Raw genomic sequence first — 16,085 nt, 5'->3', positions numbered from 1 at the left:
ACTAGTTACTACAATTATATATTGCTTCACTTGCACAAATATAACATTTCTTTCAACATTTTTATATCAATGATACTATTATACATTGAACTTGGATATATTTTGTTTAACTCGTAAACTAATTTTGGAGGTGTCATCGAAATAAAGATTCGGCGATAAAGCTCAATTTGTAATTTTGTTGAGGAGACTGCGCAGAAACAAATTCTTTGTAAGCGTAAGCAAACTTTTAATTGGACATTCCAAATGCTCTTCAATAAATAGCATGCATTCCAAACAAAGATGAATTTGTGCCAATAATAAACTTTTCTGCAATAAAATCACAGTTAATGTTAAATAAATCTAATCTTTTTAATTGACAGATAAATATTCCTGTGTGTGCGTGTGTGTTATTTATAATTCTCTGTATTGAAGATTCTAGAAGATATATTGACTAATTTCTATCATGTAAATCAATAAATCACACTCCTCTTAAGAGATATATGAATAATCTTGTCCAAGCTTCTCAAAATCCTATATCTACAAATTCTGGTATATCTTCTTCTACTATAGTAAAAATGAGATGCAGATCAGAAATTTGTACATTTTATTAATCTTGTAGAAATGTAGAATGTGTTATTTGACAAATTTGCAAAAAAGAGTTTATATCGTTAAAATGATACATGAGAATACAATTTGAGATGATACAATGTAATATATAAGAATATTTTGAGAACATAATCACAGATAAAAATATATATTTTTTATTATCTGTGATGTAAAATATTAAGAACTTTTTCTAGAATTATTTTAATATAGCTTATCATTTGTGAATACACTAAACTTTCTTTTTGCATATATGTTAAAAAGAAAAAAGGCACAATTAATAAGTATATATATAATAATAAAATTAAATCTTTTGAAATTAAAGTCTCCATATTTAATATTCACAAGGTTTATTTCTTCCATTATATACATCATATTCCTACAATATCAATATACATAATAAAATATATCTTATTCGCATGAGAAAATATATTTATTTATATATATAAAATCTAAATTGTAAAATTTTTTCCAGAAAATTTTTTTTTAAATCTTTTTACAGCAAGCTTCATGTTTCTGTATCCGGTGTGGCATAAAAGTTCTCTTGCATTTTTTACAAGGAATAAGTTGCGCAGTGTGCTCTTGCCAATCAACATGTTCTTCCTTCACATCTGAAATTTATTGTATAGAATTTAAATATAAATATTAATAACAAGGTTAAGAGTATTTTATTGACCAACACTGGCTAAAGCAATAATTCTTTTATTACGACGTTTCGACCCTAAATTGGGTCCTCTTCATTTTAACATAACATCATGTGCGTATAGGGTTTACCACGTTACATTAAAGAATAGCCTGAAGAGGACCCAATTTAGGGTCGAAACGTCGTAATAAAAGAATTATTGCTTTAGCCAGTGTTGGTCAATAAAATACTCTTAACCTTGTTTTTAAAATTCGACTGGCAATCACATCTTACATTTTGATAAATATTAATACCTAGTATATATAAAAAATTTAATTAAGAATCAAATTAAGTATCAAACATGCAAGAGAGTATAAATAGACAATAAGAATTTAGTCTTCTATTAATATCTCTTTTAATCTGGATTTTATATTTTATTTTATTTTAAAAGAATCTTAATCAATGTTAAAATTATTGGCATATTAATTAGAAAAGAAAGATAGAGTTATAAATAATATAACAAATAACAATCGAGAAAAAAATTCAGATGAAAATAACGACAATGAGATATAAATGTCTATAAATAATGCAACATTTGTTAATTTAACTTCGTTTAACATACCTTGAACAGAGGATACAATTTTTGTATCTTTATTAGGCTTATGATGCGATTGAGTCTCAGTTACATTATCCATTGCTAATGATTTATTGTTATCCATCATTGGCTCTAGCGATTTATTGTTATCCATCATTGGCTCTAGCGATTTATTGTTATCCATCATTGGCTCTAGCAATTTATTGTTATCCATCATTGGCTCTAGCGATTTATTGTTATCCATCATTGGCTCTAGCGATTTATTGTTATCCATCATTGACTCAGTTTTATTACTTATCTCTCCAAATTTTTTGTTTGGTGGTGTTCGTGATAGTTGATGTTTGGGTTTCATTGGATCAAATTTTACTTCTATAGATTCATTCTTCTTTGTGCTTTGATTCATAAAAATCTCTAGAGCAGTGTTATTAACATTTTCCTTATTGTTATCATGTTTTAATTTCTGTAAAATAAATTTAATTTTTATATAATTAAAAAAAAATGCTATTTATAATAAAAACATTTTAGTATCTCTAAATAAAAATAAATATTACCTGGTTTTGACATATTTTATCATCACATTTGCATGAAGAGTCGCATTTGTTGTTCTTTTTCACACAACCACATGCTTGTGACGAGCAATTTTTTTTACATTTACAACTATGTTTCTCAATATTGCTTTTAGGTGTTTCTGATGTGTAAAGTTGTTTAAAATGTGCAGTAACTTCAGATTTTTTAGGTGTTCTCGTCTGTTGCTTCAGAACATCGTTTTGAAGTTGCAATTGTCTTAATTGCTCTTGCAACTTGGCAATCTCAGTAAAACTATCAAAATCTGCAGTCTGTGTGGCAATATTTCTCGTGCTGCTAAAAAATTAAATCTTCTATTATTACAGGTTATTACAAAAACGAAATTGTGTAATTTTTTTTTTTTCTTTTAGGAGAATAGACCACATCTCAACAAAAATAAGTTCACTTTTTTACCTGGACGATGGAGCAACTTTAGATTTCGTTCTTTTCATTTTCCCTTATATTCAATATACTTTCGTAAAGTAAAATCAAAAGTTGGAGTAGCAATGTGAAATAAACACATGTAACGATATCTGACAATCTACTACAACGGCTGACTGAGATTTAAAAGGATCCGGTGATTTCCCTTTAAATCAAATATATCCCTATAGATATTCTTTAGAAACTTTCTAGAGTGCTCTCTAGAATCTAGGGACTTTCTCCGTTGAAACGAATCTTGATACCATCTTGTTTATGACGAAGGACAATAAATACGACAGGTTTGTTCTTTATAACTAAACTTCTTGCACTTTCTAGTTTTCTTCCTTTTCTTTCAACTTGTTGTTATATATCCGTCTCATTTTATTCCCTTGCAATTTTCTCTGCTGTAGAGAACAAATCTGGATATTTCTCGTCTCTGCGATTGTGCTCTCGAGATTCGGAAGCTGTTGGAATTTTCTCGAATTTTGCAGAAAGTGTTACGAAAGAGAACATTTTTCGTACATTTATAATATTTTATATATTTTTCCAAAACTCAATAAAAAATAATAATTAATTAATTGCGAAATAGAAATGTCACAAGAGACAAATTTGTTGTCTTGTTATCATCGTGGTTGTGGAAAGAAATTCGATCCGAATGATAATAAGGACGGTAAGTTCTGTCACTTTTGTGAAAATTCTAATTATTAATTATTATTTATCAAATTAAAAAATTAATAATTTAATTATAATTCTTATAATTCTTTCACAGATGATTGCGCTTATCATTCTGGATATCCAGTGTTTCACGACGCTTACAAGGGATGGTCTTGCTGCAACAAAAAGTGTACAGATTTTACAGAGTTTTTAAATATTAAAGGTTGCACGAAATCAAAACACTCGAATGAGAAACCACCGGAACCAGAAAAACCATCTGTTGACAAAAGCAAGATTGATGAAGTAATAGAAGTCATTCCTAAGCCTGTGAAGAATGGAGTATCTTTACAAAGACCTTCCTTTGATACTCCTCAGCTCACACTGTCGCCAACAATATCTCCCGCTCTGTTGGAACAAATTAAAGGATTGACAGCTACAGAGGTTGACAAATCAACAGAGGACAAAGTACAAATAGGACAAAATTGTACAAATAATTCGTGTAAGGCATCTTATGTAGGGATCACTTCTGATGAAGAAACTTGTCGTTATCATTCGGGAGTACCTATATTTCACGAAGGGATGAAATATTGGTCCTGCTGTCGAAAAAGGACAACAGAATTTTCTGTATTTTTGGAGCAGCCGGGCTGCACACAAGGGAGACACGTATGGTTTTCTCAGGTAAGTTAAATTGTAAATTTAAAAATAAATTGTAGCTTGAGCAATATTTTTAATAATTAATATTTTGCATTTTTTTTTTAGAATACAGGGAAAAAGGCTCAATGTAGGATGGACTGGCATCAAACTGGAGGATATGTAGTTGTTTCTATATATGCAAAGAAATATATGCCTAATCAGTCTGTCGTAAAATTAAATCCTATTCATCTGACTGTACATTTATTCTTTATAGAAGAAAACTCAAGATATAATCTTGATATAGAATTGAGAGGAGTATGTATTAATATTCTAGTATTTTTTTAAAAATAATTCTAATAAAACTAAAATATATATATATATATTTATGAAATATGTTGACCTTTTATTTTTAGATTGTGGATATTGAACAAAGTAGTGTAAATATGCTACCAACCAAAGTAGAAATCAAATTGAAGAAAGCTGAGCTTGGTTCATGGTCGAAATTGGATATTCCTAGAGAAGTAAAGCCAGAAATTTCTGAAAGCAAGGAAAATGTCTCCAATCTTAATACACAGATTGAAGCTGTGGATCTTAGCGACCTTTAAAGAACGTAATTGTTAAACAATTTATAAATTAGATAGTACGATTGTAATAAATAATTTACCTTTCTGACATGAGATCTGTGCAAGTTTAAAAGAAAAAAAACATTTATATGTAAGAAATTTTATACTGATCATTTTTGTCAAGATAACTTTTAGTGAAATTATGGTAATTGAACGAAAATATATTTATTATTTTTGAACTAAAAAATTAAAGTCAAATATGAAGTTGTAAATTATAAATTTTATAATCTCTTTAATCTTTCTTTTAAAACTAATATTAATTAATATTTAATACATTATATTGATTTATTGTTTTTATATATTTCCCTATAAAAAATTATTTCCATTTGTATAAACTATGCCAAATTTATGAGGATTATAATTTTGTTATGTGTATATAATTTTGCAATAAAATGAGAACAATCTCGCTATTAGAGAATTATAAATATGTTTATAATTTATTATACAATTATTAATTTATTATACAAATATGTTTATTGTATGGTTCAGAGCCGCGCGTATAGTTTCTATTATTTTTTAAATGATGTATACATATATAGAACAAAAATCAAAGCAAAATATAGATGATTAGTTTACGGAAAATAAGACTGGTTAAGAATAGAGAGAGATTAAAAATAGAGATATTCAGAATAGAAAGCTTGATGTTTAATTCTTGAATGTATAATATATATATGCTACCGATGCTACCACATTTAAGTTATATATAATATTTATCCTTAGAGAGAGAGAGAGAGAGAGAGAGAGAGAGAGAGAGAGAGAGAGAGAGAGAGAGAGAGAGAGAGAGAGAGAGAGCTTAGAGCTAACAATAAGCAAAATGCAACCCATCAAATCGAAATTACAAGTAAGTAATTATTTCAATGCATTGATATGAGAATATGTAATATAATTTGATACATATACATATTGTAGTGTATATATATATTCCTTTTATTTCAGATACTAGCATTACATGGATATATGCAGTCGGATGTAATCTTTAGCGCCAAATTAGGATCACTAAGGAAGGGGTTTAAAAAAGAAATAGATTTTATATTTATAAGAGCACCACATAAAGTTCCATCAAATAATGAAATTAGTGGAGAAAATGCGGATGAAAATGGTGTGTTTACAAGAAGAAAAAAAAAAAAGTATATTTAATAGAATTAATTGTAAAACTTTTTGTATCATTATTTGTTTATTATTTAATAAGTGTGCTAAAAATATATATATATATATATATATATTACAGAGTACGGATGGTGGTTTAACACAGAGGATCATGTATTTAAAGCAACAGTACCTAGTGAATTATGTGTAGGATTCGATGAGAGTATAGCTTTAATAGAAAAAACATTTTCAGAACAGGGTCCCTTTGATGGTATATTAGGTTTCTCACAAGGAGCTGCTTTTGTCAGCATATTATGTGCTATGATGAAAAGAAAAAGTAAGGAATTTAGAAAATAATACATAATAAAAATAAAAAAAAAGAAATATATATAATTGTTTATCTTTTCATAGTATTACAGATTGAATTCAACTTTGCTATTATGATATCTGGATTCAAATCATTGTGCGCACCTCATGCAAAATATTATGATGAAGAGATAGACATACCTTCCTTACACATTTATGGAGAGAATGATCAAGTCATTCCAACAGGTATGGAATTACAATTTATTATGATTTAGTTATGGTATATTGAATAAGAAATTATATATATGAAATACTATACATGATATATATTTCTATAATTCATTATTATTTGTTATAGTAATGGCAGAACAAGTTAGTTGTCTTTATCCAAATAAGAAAGAGATACGACATGAAGGTGGCCATTATGTACCAAGCAAGAAAGATATCTACAGGGATTTTATAATGGAAATGCTGGCAAATAAAAATCTATAAGTAATTAATAAAAATTGTTTTATTTTATTTTTAAATTTATAATTATTTTACTTAGAGTATGCGACTGAGTTGTGTGAACGAATTTCGAATGTAAGTACAGATGATTGGTTGGATAAATGTGAACATGCGCAGGAAACTTTCGAATATTGAATAAACATATTGTGCAATCACACATGCATAATATATTTATTTTCTTTTTACTGTTGCTTAGTGTGATATTATTTGCATTGTAACATATAGTTATATAATTGTGTTGTTAATAATTATAAAAATATATATAAGTTGCATAATAATTATAATAGGAGGGAAACAATATTATAGAATTAAAAATCATTGAGTGGAACATATTTTACATTTATAATAATTGTATATCTTATGTCAACTCAGATCTAATCAGCCTTATATGTTATTATGCTTTGTGACTACAAGAATTATAATTTAGAAATATCATAAATAATTTTTTGCATATTAAATAAGAAATTGTTTGTACACATCTTATGAAACTGAATTTATTTTAGTTTTCCTTGTGATACAAGGGTGTGTAAATATATATATATGTATGTATAGCCAGTTAAATAAAGCAGAAATTCGGTTTTTAGAGATATTAAAAATTATTTAAAAATATTTAAGCTAAACCTGTAACTTAATAATAAGCTGAGGTATTTATTCTCGCAATCCGATCATAACAAAACACTAATGTATAATTTTATATCTATATAAATTTGGTCTATAATGCACGGTGTAAAGTGTGAGCATGATTCTTTTTTTAGTTTTATTATCACCTTCAGTCTAATAATTGAGAATACAAATTAGTACTCGTGATGTCATTACAAAACTGAAGATTGTGACTACATAGCATTCTCATTAGATTAAATATTGAAAAAAATTTGTTTGGAACATCTCTGTATAAAATTGTACGTATCTAATATATTCACATAGTGCTCTCTCTTGACACCATGATATTCACATTCTAATATTCACATAGTACATGGTACATAAGAATTTCTCTCGTTTTACCATTCAGAGCTGCGACGATTACTAAAATGTATAGAACACAAAACTTCATCGTCAATTGGTGCAATATCATCCGCATTATTTCAAGGAGATTGCTCTTGTCCATTATTTTCTTGAGATTTCATAACATCGGGGAGATCTGGCGGTAATGAAAACGGTGTCATTTCCAAAGGTTCAAATTGACCATCCGATTGACGTAGAGCTAAACCGACTAATGCAGGAGTTTGCGCCTTTGCGGTTAACGATGTCAATCCGTAATCTTGCAATGCCTTGTTATCGGACATTGGAAAATAATCTTTATTAAATAGCTGTTGATTTGCCGGTGGTACTTTTAGTATGCCTGTAAAAGCAAAAGAAAACAAAGAAAAGAAGAAAAATGAAGGGATTAAATTAATCTCGATGTCGCATCGAAAGTAATCACGTTAACGAAATAACAATAATTTAATTGAAAGTTACGTAAAGTTACGTCAAGATTTGTCATTTCACACTGTTGCGCATTTTCTCTTTCTCTCTTTTCTTTAGACATGGTGCTTTACCTTCAATCATCTTCTTAAGCTCGAGAACCGTGGTGTCGTCTTTCGCGTCGGTAAATATTGTCATTTTCTTCCGCCTGATCATTAAAAATACATCCTGCAACGGAAGCGACTGAAGTGCCTTCAGAGGTTAGTTGGCACGGGGACATGGAGTATTTGTCAATCGAATAAGACGTCGTTAATGAGTGAAAAAACTTACCATTGTGAATTATGTACACCTAATAACACGCCGATTAATTAATATAATAATTCTCCTAAGACAGTTTTGCCTATATTGCCTCCCAAATTTGTTATGTTTACTAGCGGACCTTCGGGTCAAAGATATACCAGGCCGCATGTATATCTTCGTACCTGAAGCTGGACACTTTAACAAGCTCAAGTCCTATAGTAAGCCGGAGCGAGGCTTCTCTTTACTATCCTATAGAAAATCGGGACGAGATTTGACGAAAAGGAGATACGAGGAGAGTCGGCGGACTCTGTCACTCTTTTGCATAAATACTACCTAAGCTAAAAACATATCCCATCGGATATTTAGCGAATAAAAGCGATACGCGGCTTTCAAGAGACGTTCGCTTTTTGAGAATTTCAACAGTGAAATTCTTATTCATTTTTCTTTCCGTTTCGTAAAGGGAACACGTGAGGTCAATGTTTTTGACTATGACACTATATTAAATAGCATCTCTTGAGAAAGAAATTTCTGATTGGTCTAAGGCCGGTATTCATAGTCCGTTCTTATATTTAAGATCGTCTTAAGATCTCGTTCAACCAATCAAGAGATGCTATGCGAGCATTTGATTGGTTAAACGAGATCTTAAGACGATCTTAAATATAAGAACGGACTATGAATACCGGCCTAAAGGCTCATTCAGACAGAACGCGTCAAGCGTCAAGCAGCGAGCAGCAACCAATAAGCGAGGCAATATTTTTTACGCCATTGCTAATATTACCTCGCTTATTGGTTGTTGAATGATTGCTGCTCGCTGTTTGACGCTTGACGCGTCCTGTCTGAATGAGCCTTGAATGAGCCTTAAGGCTCATTCAGACAGGACGCGTCAAGCGTCAAGCAGCGAGCAGCAACCAATAAGCGAGGCAATATTTTTTACGCCATTGCTAATATTACCTCGCTTATTGGTTGTTGAATGGTTGCTGCTCGCTGCTTGACGCTTGACGCGTCCTGTCTGAATGAGCCTTAAAGGTGCCTTTTCATGCTGACGCTCGACGCTCATTTTTAGCGTCAAAAGACGTCACGTGATCAAAATTGACGAATTGGTATCTTTATTTTTGGTCACGTGACGTCTTTTGACGCTAAAAATGAGCGTCATGAAAAGGCACCTTAATTTCAATCCTCAATCTCAATTCTCAATGCATAATCTAATGACTTTTGGGGCTCTTGCACAATGCTAGGCGATAGCGATAGGAATAGCGATAGCGATAGAATAGCATCTATTCTCTGTTCCTATTGGTGGAATAAAAAATATTCACCAATAGGAATAGAGAAAAGGTACTATTCTATCGCTATCGCTATTCCTATCGCTATCGCCTGGCATTGTGCAAGGGGCTTTATGTATCGCATGGATTGTTTATTTTTATCCCCTCCCCGCTCTGCTCGTCAGCAGGTTAGAAACGTGATATCTTCAGTTTCAGTTAGGACACGAAATGTCAAACGGTCTCCTTATTTGGAGAAATTTATCATTTTTTGCATTTGGTTAAAAAGCACTGTGTTTCTTATAACGCTTGAGCGTTATTACATCATGTACAATTTATATAATATAATTAATATAATTGTACAATTATAATGTACATAACTAAATACATATAATGATATTATATATTTAATAAAATTAATATTTTTATCTCGAGAGACATGACGTCTCATCGAGATCAAAATAAAAAGAACCCAAAGAAAGAACCAGGGTTCAATGTTATAGAGCAGTTTGTGAATAATGTTTATAGCTTTAGCTCTCAATATGGCAATAGCCATACAATCAGCATATCTTACACCGCTCATAATATTATTGGACCACCCAGCAAATTTCCAGAATATGGAGATTTTCCGCAGGCATTTGCCATGGTACGTATTTCCTTTATCTTTTATTAAATTTGAGATTTAATAAATTTACTTTTTCATGTAGAGAACTTATGGATTATGGTGGGATAAGGCACCTTCAAGATCGATCGATTACATGCCGCAGAATAATCTGGATGTTGTGAGTCAAGATTATATTGGTATATAAAATATATTTGTAATAAATAGTAGAAGAGAAAAGATATATTTATTGGTTAAAATTATAATTGTGTTTGTTATGTTACATGAAATTTGAAGATATTCAATATGTCGAGGCAGTATATCCAATTAGAGTTTCTATATATGAATTATATAATCCTGGGAGTGTAATTGCTATCTGGGCGCAAGATGATTATGGACAATGGCATCGATTGTGGAGCGGACCGCCTCAGATTGTAACCAAGAACTCACGATTATTCTCCCCGCCTTTACAATTATGTAACTTCAAAAGCAAAATGTTGAGGCTAGAATTTAACCATAGTTTACTGGACTATTATACAGAATTGGATGCTGTGTTGCTTATTGGTACATCAGAAATGATGTTTCCCAAGGATCCGTCAAGCAAACAGAGCTTATCTGATTTATTACAAGATATGAATTACAGTCATGTTTTCAACGACGGTTCAAATTATACTTTAACTAATCTAACACCAGATTATGAAAATGTACAACAGAGCAAAGATCTGAAAGCAATATTGGATGAACATTATACTACATATGAAAGGTATTATAATTGTTGATATTATGTAATATTGAATATTTTTTATTTATATAATAATGAAAGCAAATTTGAAATATTTATTTAATAATATTATTCGCAGTGATATAATTGACAATCTTAAGAGCGTGCATATATCTCATCTGGAACAACTTTATCATTGCATACCGCCTATTCAAGAAGGACTCAATAATATGCAACAATTTTTAATAAAAGATTTACAAACAAGATTTATGAACAATGTTGAAGCTTCTTCAAATGAATCCGAGGAGTCATGTGGCTATTTTTCTATGCTTTCTGTAAAGTCTTTGTTTTTTTTTAAATCTCTTATGCATAGTGATACTTATTGTTTATGATATTTATATTGTCTCATTCAATAAGATTTTACAATTTTTTTTGCAGGACGAAACGATATTAAAAATATTAAAGAACTTAGATTTGAGATCGCTATATCTTATATCCAGAGTAAATAAGTATTTTTATAACTTGGTGCTAGATCCTTTGCTCTATACATGTTTAAATTTAAAACCATATTGGCATTCTTTTAATGCATCTACATTGCACAACTTATCATTTAGATGTAAATATTTACGAAAGTTGGATCTTTCATGGTGCGGTAATCATGGTATGTTTTCCACTACAAGTATTAAAGAGTTTCTTGTTGATTGTGGCAGTCTTTTAACGCATCTACGATTAAATTGCTGCGAAAATGTTGACAATTCAACCATTTGTCAAATATCAATAACATGTAAAAATTTGAAAGGTACACATACAAATACAATTATTATAATTATATAGTCAAAATAATTAATACAAGACAAAAATATATAATATATATATATTTCTTTTTTTTAGAATTATGTTTACGCAATTGTCAAGGCATACAAGATAGAGGATTCGAGTATCTCATGAATCTCGAATTTGTCGAGCGTTTAGACCTTTACAGGACATCTATAACAACTAAAACTTTATGTGGAATACTGCAGAAGAATCGATGGTTACGTCACTTAAATATAGCAGGAACGTTTCAAATCAATATAAACATAGACGCAGTTGCGATGGAATTGGGAAGATCATGTCCGGATTTGGAAAGTATAGATTTTTGGAAGGGACAGACTCTTACACCGCAAGGTATTAATGCTCTGGCTGCTTGTAAGAATCTACGAGAAGTGGATTTCAGTTGGTGGTATGTATTATGATATTTTTCTGATAATTTACATATTTTTTATTAAAGTTTCTTCTGTGTACACTTGGAAACTGCATTAATTGTTTCTTCATAAGAAACTATAATAATACAGTTTTTGTTGCTCTTGTATAGCGGTAGCACATCTGGTCATGGTGAAACTTTGGCGAAATTGTTTTCCTCTTGTCAATTCTTGGAGAAGGTCTTCTTGGCCGCTTTTCGAGGACTCACGGATCGTGATTTGAAAGCATTGACACAGTGCAAACATTTAAAACAATTGGATTTGTTAGGCGCGCTATCTCTGACATCGGATATATGTTACGAACTTTTATTAAATTGTCCTAAATTGGAATTGATGGACCTTAGCTTTTGCGATAACATCAACAACTTTTATATCGAGAAGTGGCAGAAAGAATACCCACATGTAGCTATTAAGAGAATAATAGGCCATCATTGATGGATTTAATGTAGGATTTTGTAAAGAATTTAATATATAAAACTGATTCAAAAAAAGCCAAAGTTTAAAAGTATAAAATTAAAATATACAAATATTTAATATAAGTATTAATATATAAATATATTAGTATTTATATTATAAATATTAGTATCAAGCCACGAATATCTAAATACAAATAAATTTCTATCGATATAAATGACAATACACTCAAATTAAGATGTGATTCAATTAACTATGAATAGTATGAATAGTTAATTGATAATCTACAAGAAATCCAAGTACAAAAAAAGAAAGAAAAATAAATATCAAAATTTTATATATAGAATACAATTCTTATATATATATATATATATGTTATCTTTAACTAAATTTTTGTTGTAAATTTGTCCTGTTTATAAAAAAATTTATTACTAATATAAATTTATTACTATATTTTTTATAGTATTTTATTAAAATTATTTAATTTTATTTATAGAGAGAGAGAGAGAGTATATTTTATTTTTATTTAATTTATATATATAATTTTATTTATAGTATATTATCAAAAACTTGTAAATAACTTTTTATTTTCTTCTTAAATTGACATTTTAAAAGGAGAAACAATCTTTATTTTTAAATGATTTTTTTCTCAATTCAAATGCCTTCAATCTTAATGCTACATGATTCTAAAAAAGTATATATATATATATATATATATATATATATATATATTCTCTTTTAACATATATAAATTATTCCTTGATCAATCTTTCCGTGTTGCCTCTCGGTAAAAAAATATTCGTTCGCGCGAATCAGAATCGTAATTTTCCGCCAACGCGCGCCATATATAGGCGCGCCGTTTGTCACTAGGGGAAGGACCAATCAGCGAGCTGGACTAGAAAACGCGTGGCCAATCGCGAGAGAGCGAAGCGGAGTGGGGGGCTCGAGCGTCGTAATAATTTTCACGCCATTTTTCACGACGAGACCCAGCGGCACTAGTGTCGCCCGGCGACGACGACGAGACGACGTTCATCATTCATCATCGCGCGCGCGCGTGTGTGCGCGTCGAGACGGGCGGACGTGTACGTACGTTAAAGTGAATACGGAGAGAGTGAAGAGTGCGCGAGAAACTTCCTGGAGTGACGTCGTCGCCGACATCGCGACGTACATCTCGTACGCCAAGTCGAGTGAATGGGGAAAACGATCGCAGTGGAACAGGTACGGAGTATAACCGCCTGTTTGTCTGTCTCTCTCTCTCTCTCTCTCTCTCTCTGTCTCTCTCTCTCTCTCTCTATAATACGGAACTAGGTTACCGTCAGCCCGGACATCTGACTGATACACAGGGAGGATTTTAGACGTTTGCCGAAAATGCGTAAGAGCGTCTACATTTTGTCATTTCGCGATTTTTTATGGCGCGTGCTGATGCCTCTATCCCTCTCCCTCTCCCTCTCCTCTCTCTCTCTCTCTCTCTCTCTCTCTCTCTCTCTCTCTCTCTCTCTCTCTCTCTCTCTCTCTCTCTCTCTCTCTCTCTATTTCTATCTTTCTCTCTCCCCCCCTCTGTCTCTCTTTGTGTATGTGACTCTGTCGTGCATGTGTAATCGTTTCTCGATGTCTCCCGATCCTGCAGTAAGCAAAACACAGAGGCGGCTGGCTGGCTACCTATCGAAGGGGAAGCTGTCTTCTTCGTCGTCGCGTCGTGTTGTGTCAACGTAACCCACGGCAGCAGCACCATCACCATCATCATCATCACCACCACCGACGCCTCTTCAGTAATTAAACCAAACAAAATGGACACCGAGATAACGATTGAGCGAACATTCGTGTGGTAGCCCTCCCTCTCTCTCTCTCTCTCTCTCTCTGTTTCTCTTCCCCTCTCCGTCTCTCTACCTCTGTTTTTTTTTCTTTCCTCGTTTCTTCGGATGGACCTCAGAATAGAGAGATGGGATCGTCGTTCGTACAATCGTGAGTTTCTCTCTAATCGATCATTGTCGGGAATAAATCCGCGCGATTTCGATCGATGATGCTCCGATATATCTCATCGCGAGTCTGTTCTTGATTCAGCATTTTCAGGGTAATTTTATTTTCCTTCTGGATGTGCATCGTTTTATTTACGATCGTCCTGATAAAGTTTTAACATCGTAGAGAAGAGCAGACCTTTCGAGACTCGAATCGGTATGCAATCGATTTGTTTATTTTGTTCAACAGAGGTCATTCACCTGCACGACGATTCTTCATCATTTTTTTATCTCCGAACAGAGAGTTGTGACGGCTAAATTTTATTAATTATTTCGTTTCGTTTTAGTGTTAGCGAATTTTGACAGATTATCGAGTTTTTAGTCAGTTGTTTGCTTTTTTCTTTTTTCTTTTTTTTTTTTTTTGATCGATTGTGCATGGCTATAATAACGCGATTATTCTAAATGAGATATATTGATGCAAAGCGCATATCTATCTGTATAATAACATCCTCAGCAATCTATCATTTCTATGCATGAATCAACAAAATTTTAATTGCATGCCTCTTAAAAAAAAAAGATTCGATCTGACGATTCCTCGTGGATATTCGAGGACAGATATATATATTTTTTTTACATAGAATAGCCGTAGGCACAAGCGAATATAAATGAGAATTGCTGAAAAAAAGAAAACATAACAGATATCGAGAGAGGGAGAGAGTGTTTTTTAATGAAAAAGAAAAATTGCCGCTCGCTTCTTCCCGGAAAATGACGCTGCTTTCTCTCTTAACCCTGACAGAAGATGATACATACGAGCATCCTCGTGTTGGACGAAAGCAATTGTCAAAAGAATTGTCGGGATTGACCGTTATAGGACCCGGAGGGATTCGAAAAATCGCGTTCTATACATATATATACACACATCCCTCTGGCATTCATTCATATCATCATCATCATCATCATCATCATCATCATCATCATCTTCGTCATCGTCGTCGGCTGCCATTTGAGCATAGCACATCGAGAGATGTATTCGAATCGATACCTGCGGAATACGATTGGTTAATCGAATATCCTACGCGCGGCTATCGCGGGACTTTATATAAGCTAAAATCTGATTGGTCCTCTTTCTCGCGTAATTTCGACTCCTGTCTTGCCGCTACCAATTGCGCGGTGCGCCTTCACCGCGATATTATTGAATACTCGATGCGTTGCCAGTGCGATTCGTCCGCGTTCTTTTCTCGCCGTCTTTCTCTCCTCTGCCTTCCTCCTTTTTCTCCTCTCTCTCTCTCTCTCTCTCTCTCTCTCTCTCTCTCTCTCTCTCTCTCTCTCTCTCTCTCTCTCTCTCGCGCGCGCGCTGCTTCCTATCCTTTCACTAAAATTCGCACGACTCTCCGTACACCAGATACATAATATACGTATATACACATATACATCTATGCATGCATTATTACTTATACACGTATATATCGGGCACGTAAATTTATCCGTCATAAAGAGAGTTCGCGCAAGTGTTTGCAAGTCTCGTTCTATTTTTATTCGCATTTCCGCCAAGCAACGCGTTATAATTAGAATTTCTCATTGACACATTGACGATAATGACGAAA

At 32.2% G+C, this 16,085-nt stretch overlaps 6 protein-coding genes across 16 annotated transcripts in view; 4 read left to right on the top strand and 2 right to left on the bottom strand.

Moving 5' to 3' along the window:
- Positions 1-930: 930 nt before the first annotated feature.
- LOC145943810 (uncharacterized) lies at positions 931-3,038 on the bottom strand. Of its 2 annotated transcripts, none has more exons than XM_083051649.1 (4): positions 2,778-3,038; positions 2,351-2,657; positions 1,827-2,259; positions 931-1,193 (listed from the first exon to the last, which is right to left on the bottom strand). In XM_083051649.1, the coding sequence occupies exons 1-4, from the start codon at positions 2,813-2,815 to the stop codon at positions 1,069-1,071; spliced, it is 903 nt and encodes a 300-aa protein (XP_082907775.1). In that variant the 5' UTR covers positions 2,816-3,038; the 3' UTR covers positions 931-1,068. The 2 variants fall into 2 exon arrangements, with proteins under 2 accessions (XP_082907775.1, XP_082907774.1); XM_083051648.1 differs by having other exon boundaries at positions 2,351-2,660; positions 2,778-3,031.
- A 65-nt stretch (positions 3,039-3,103) lies between these two features.
- Positions 3,104-4,742, top strand: Mora (cysteine and histidine rich domain containing protein). The gene is made up of 4 exons (XM_083051647.1): positions 3,104-3,453; positions 3,553-4,115; positions 4,197-4,385; positions 4,484-4,742. The coding sequence occupies exons 1-4, from the start codon at positions 3,375-3,377 to the stop codon at positions 4,673-4,675; spliced, it is 1,023 nt and encodes a 340-aa protein (XP_082907773.1). The 5' UTR covers positions 3,104-3,374; the 3' UTR covers positions 4,676-4,742.
- Positions 4,743-5,225: 483 nt separating this feature from the next.
- LOC145943768 (esterase AGAP003155) lies at positions 5,226-6,581 on the top strand. Of its 4 annotated transcripts, none has more exons than XM_083051579.1 (6): positions 5,226-5,437; positions 5,486-5,534; positions 5,630-5,792; positions 5,922-6,116; positions 6,191-6,331; positions 6,444-6,581. In XM_083051579.1, the coding sequence occupies exons 2-6, from the start codon at positions 5,508-5,510 to the stop codon at positions 6,575-6,577; spliced, it is 660 nt and encodes a 219-aa protein (XP_082907705.1). In that variant the 5' UTR covers positions 5,226-5,437; positions 5,486-5,507; the 3' UTR covers positions 6,578-6,581. The 4 variants fall into 4 exon arrangements, with proteins under 4 accessions (XP_082907705.1, XP_082907706.1, XP_082907707.1 ...); XM_083051580.1 differs by having other exon boundaries at positions 5,226-5,441; XM_083051581.1 differs by having other exon boundaries at positions 5,436-5,534; positions 6,033-6,116.
- Elob (transcription elongation factor elongin B) lies at positions 6,579-8,627 on the bottom strand. 3 transcript variants are annotated; one of them, XM_083051582.1, is made up of 3 exons: positions 8,324-8,627; positions 8,128-8,245; positions 6,579-7,931 (listed from the first exon to the last, which is right to left on the bottom strand). In XM_083051582.1, exons 1-3 carry the CDS (start codon positions 8,324-8,326, stop codon positions 7,675-7,677), a joined length of 378 nt encoding a protein of 125 aa, XP_082907708.1. In that variant the 5' UTR covers positions 8,327-8,627; the 3' UTR covers positions 6,579-7,674. The 3 variants fall into 3 exon arrangements, with proteins under 3 accessions (XP_082907708.1, XP_082907709.1, XP_082907710.1); XM_083051583.1 differs by having other exon boundaries at positions 8,128-8,236; positions 8,324-8,626; XM_083051584.1 differs by having other exon boundaries at positions 8,128-8,221; positions 8,324-8,623.
- Positions 8,628-9,757: 1,130 nt separating this feature from the next.
- Positions 9,758-12,820, top strand: Fbxl4 (F box and leucine-rich-repeat gene 4). The gene is made up of 7 exons (XM_083051466.1): positions 9,758-10,195; positions 10,257-10,350; positions 10,448-10,913; positions 11,011-11,206; positions 11,310-11,670; positions 11,763-12,093; positions 12,226-12,820. Exons 1-7 carry the CDS (start codon positions 9,989-9,991, stop codon positions 12,545-12,547), a joined length of 1,977 nt encoding a protein of 658 aa, XP_082907592.1. The 5' UTR covers positions 9,758-9,988; the 3' UTR covers positions 12,548-12,820.
- Positions 12,821-13,527: 707 nt separating this feature from the next.
- The window catches only part of Kis (chromodomain helicase DNA binding protein kismet), a 25,937-nt gene continuing 23,379 nt past the window's right edge, over positions 13,528-16,085 (top strand). For all 5 annotated transcript variants that reach the window (XM_083051465.1, XM_083051464.1, XM_083051461.1 and 2 more), the window contains exon 1: positions 13,528-13,744. The gene's annotated coding sequence lies outside the window, so the exon portion shown is untranslated. The remainder of the gene's footprint in view (positions 13,745-16,085) is intronic.

The sequence above is a fragment of the Prenolepis imparis genome, unplaced genomic scaffold, assembly GCF_030444845.1.
Source record: "Prenolepis imparis isolate NDT839.2.m4 unplaced genomic scaffold, iyPreImpa1.0 SCAF_12, whole genome shotgun sequence".
Taxonomy (NCBI): domain Eukaryota; kingdom Metazoa; phylum Arthropoda; class Insecta; order Hymenoptera; family Formicidae; genus Prenolepis; species Prenolepis imparis.
This window is presented reverse-complemented; position numbering and strand designations above follow the sequence as displayed.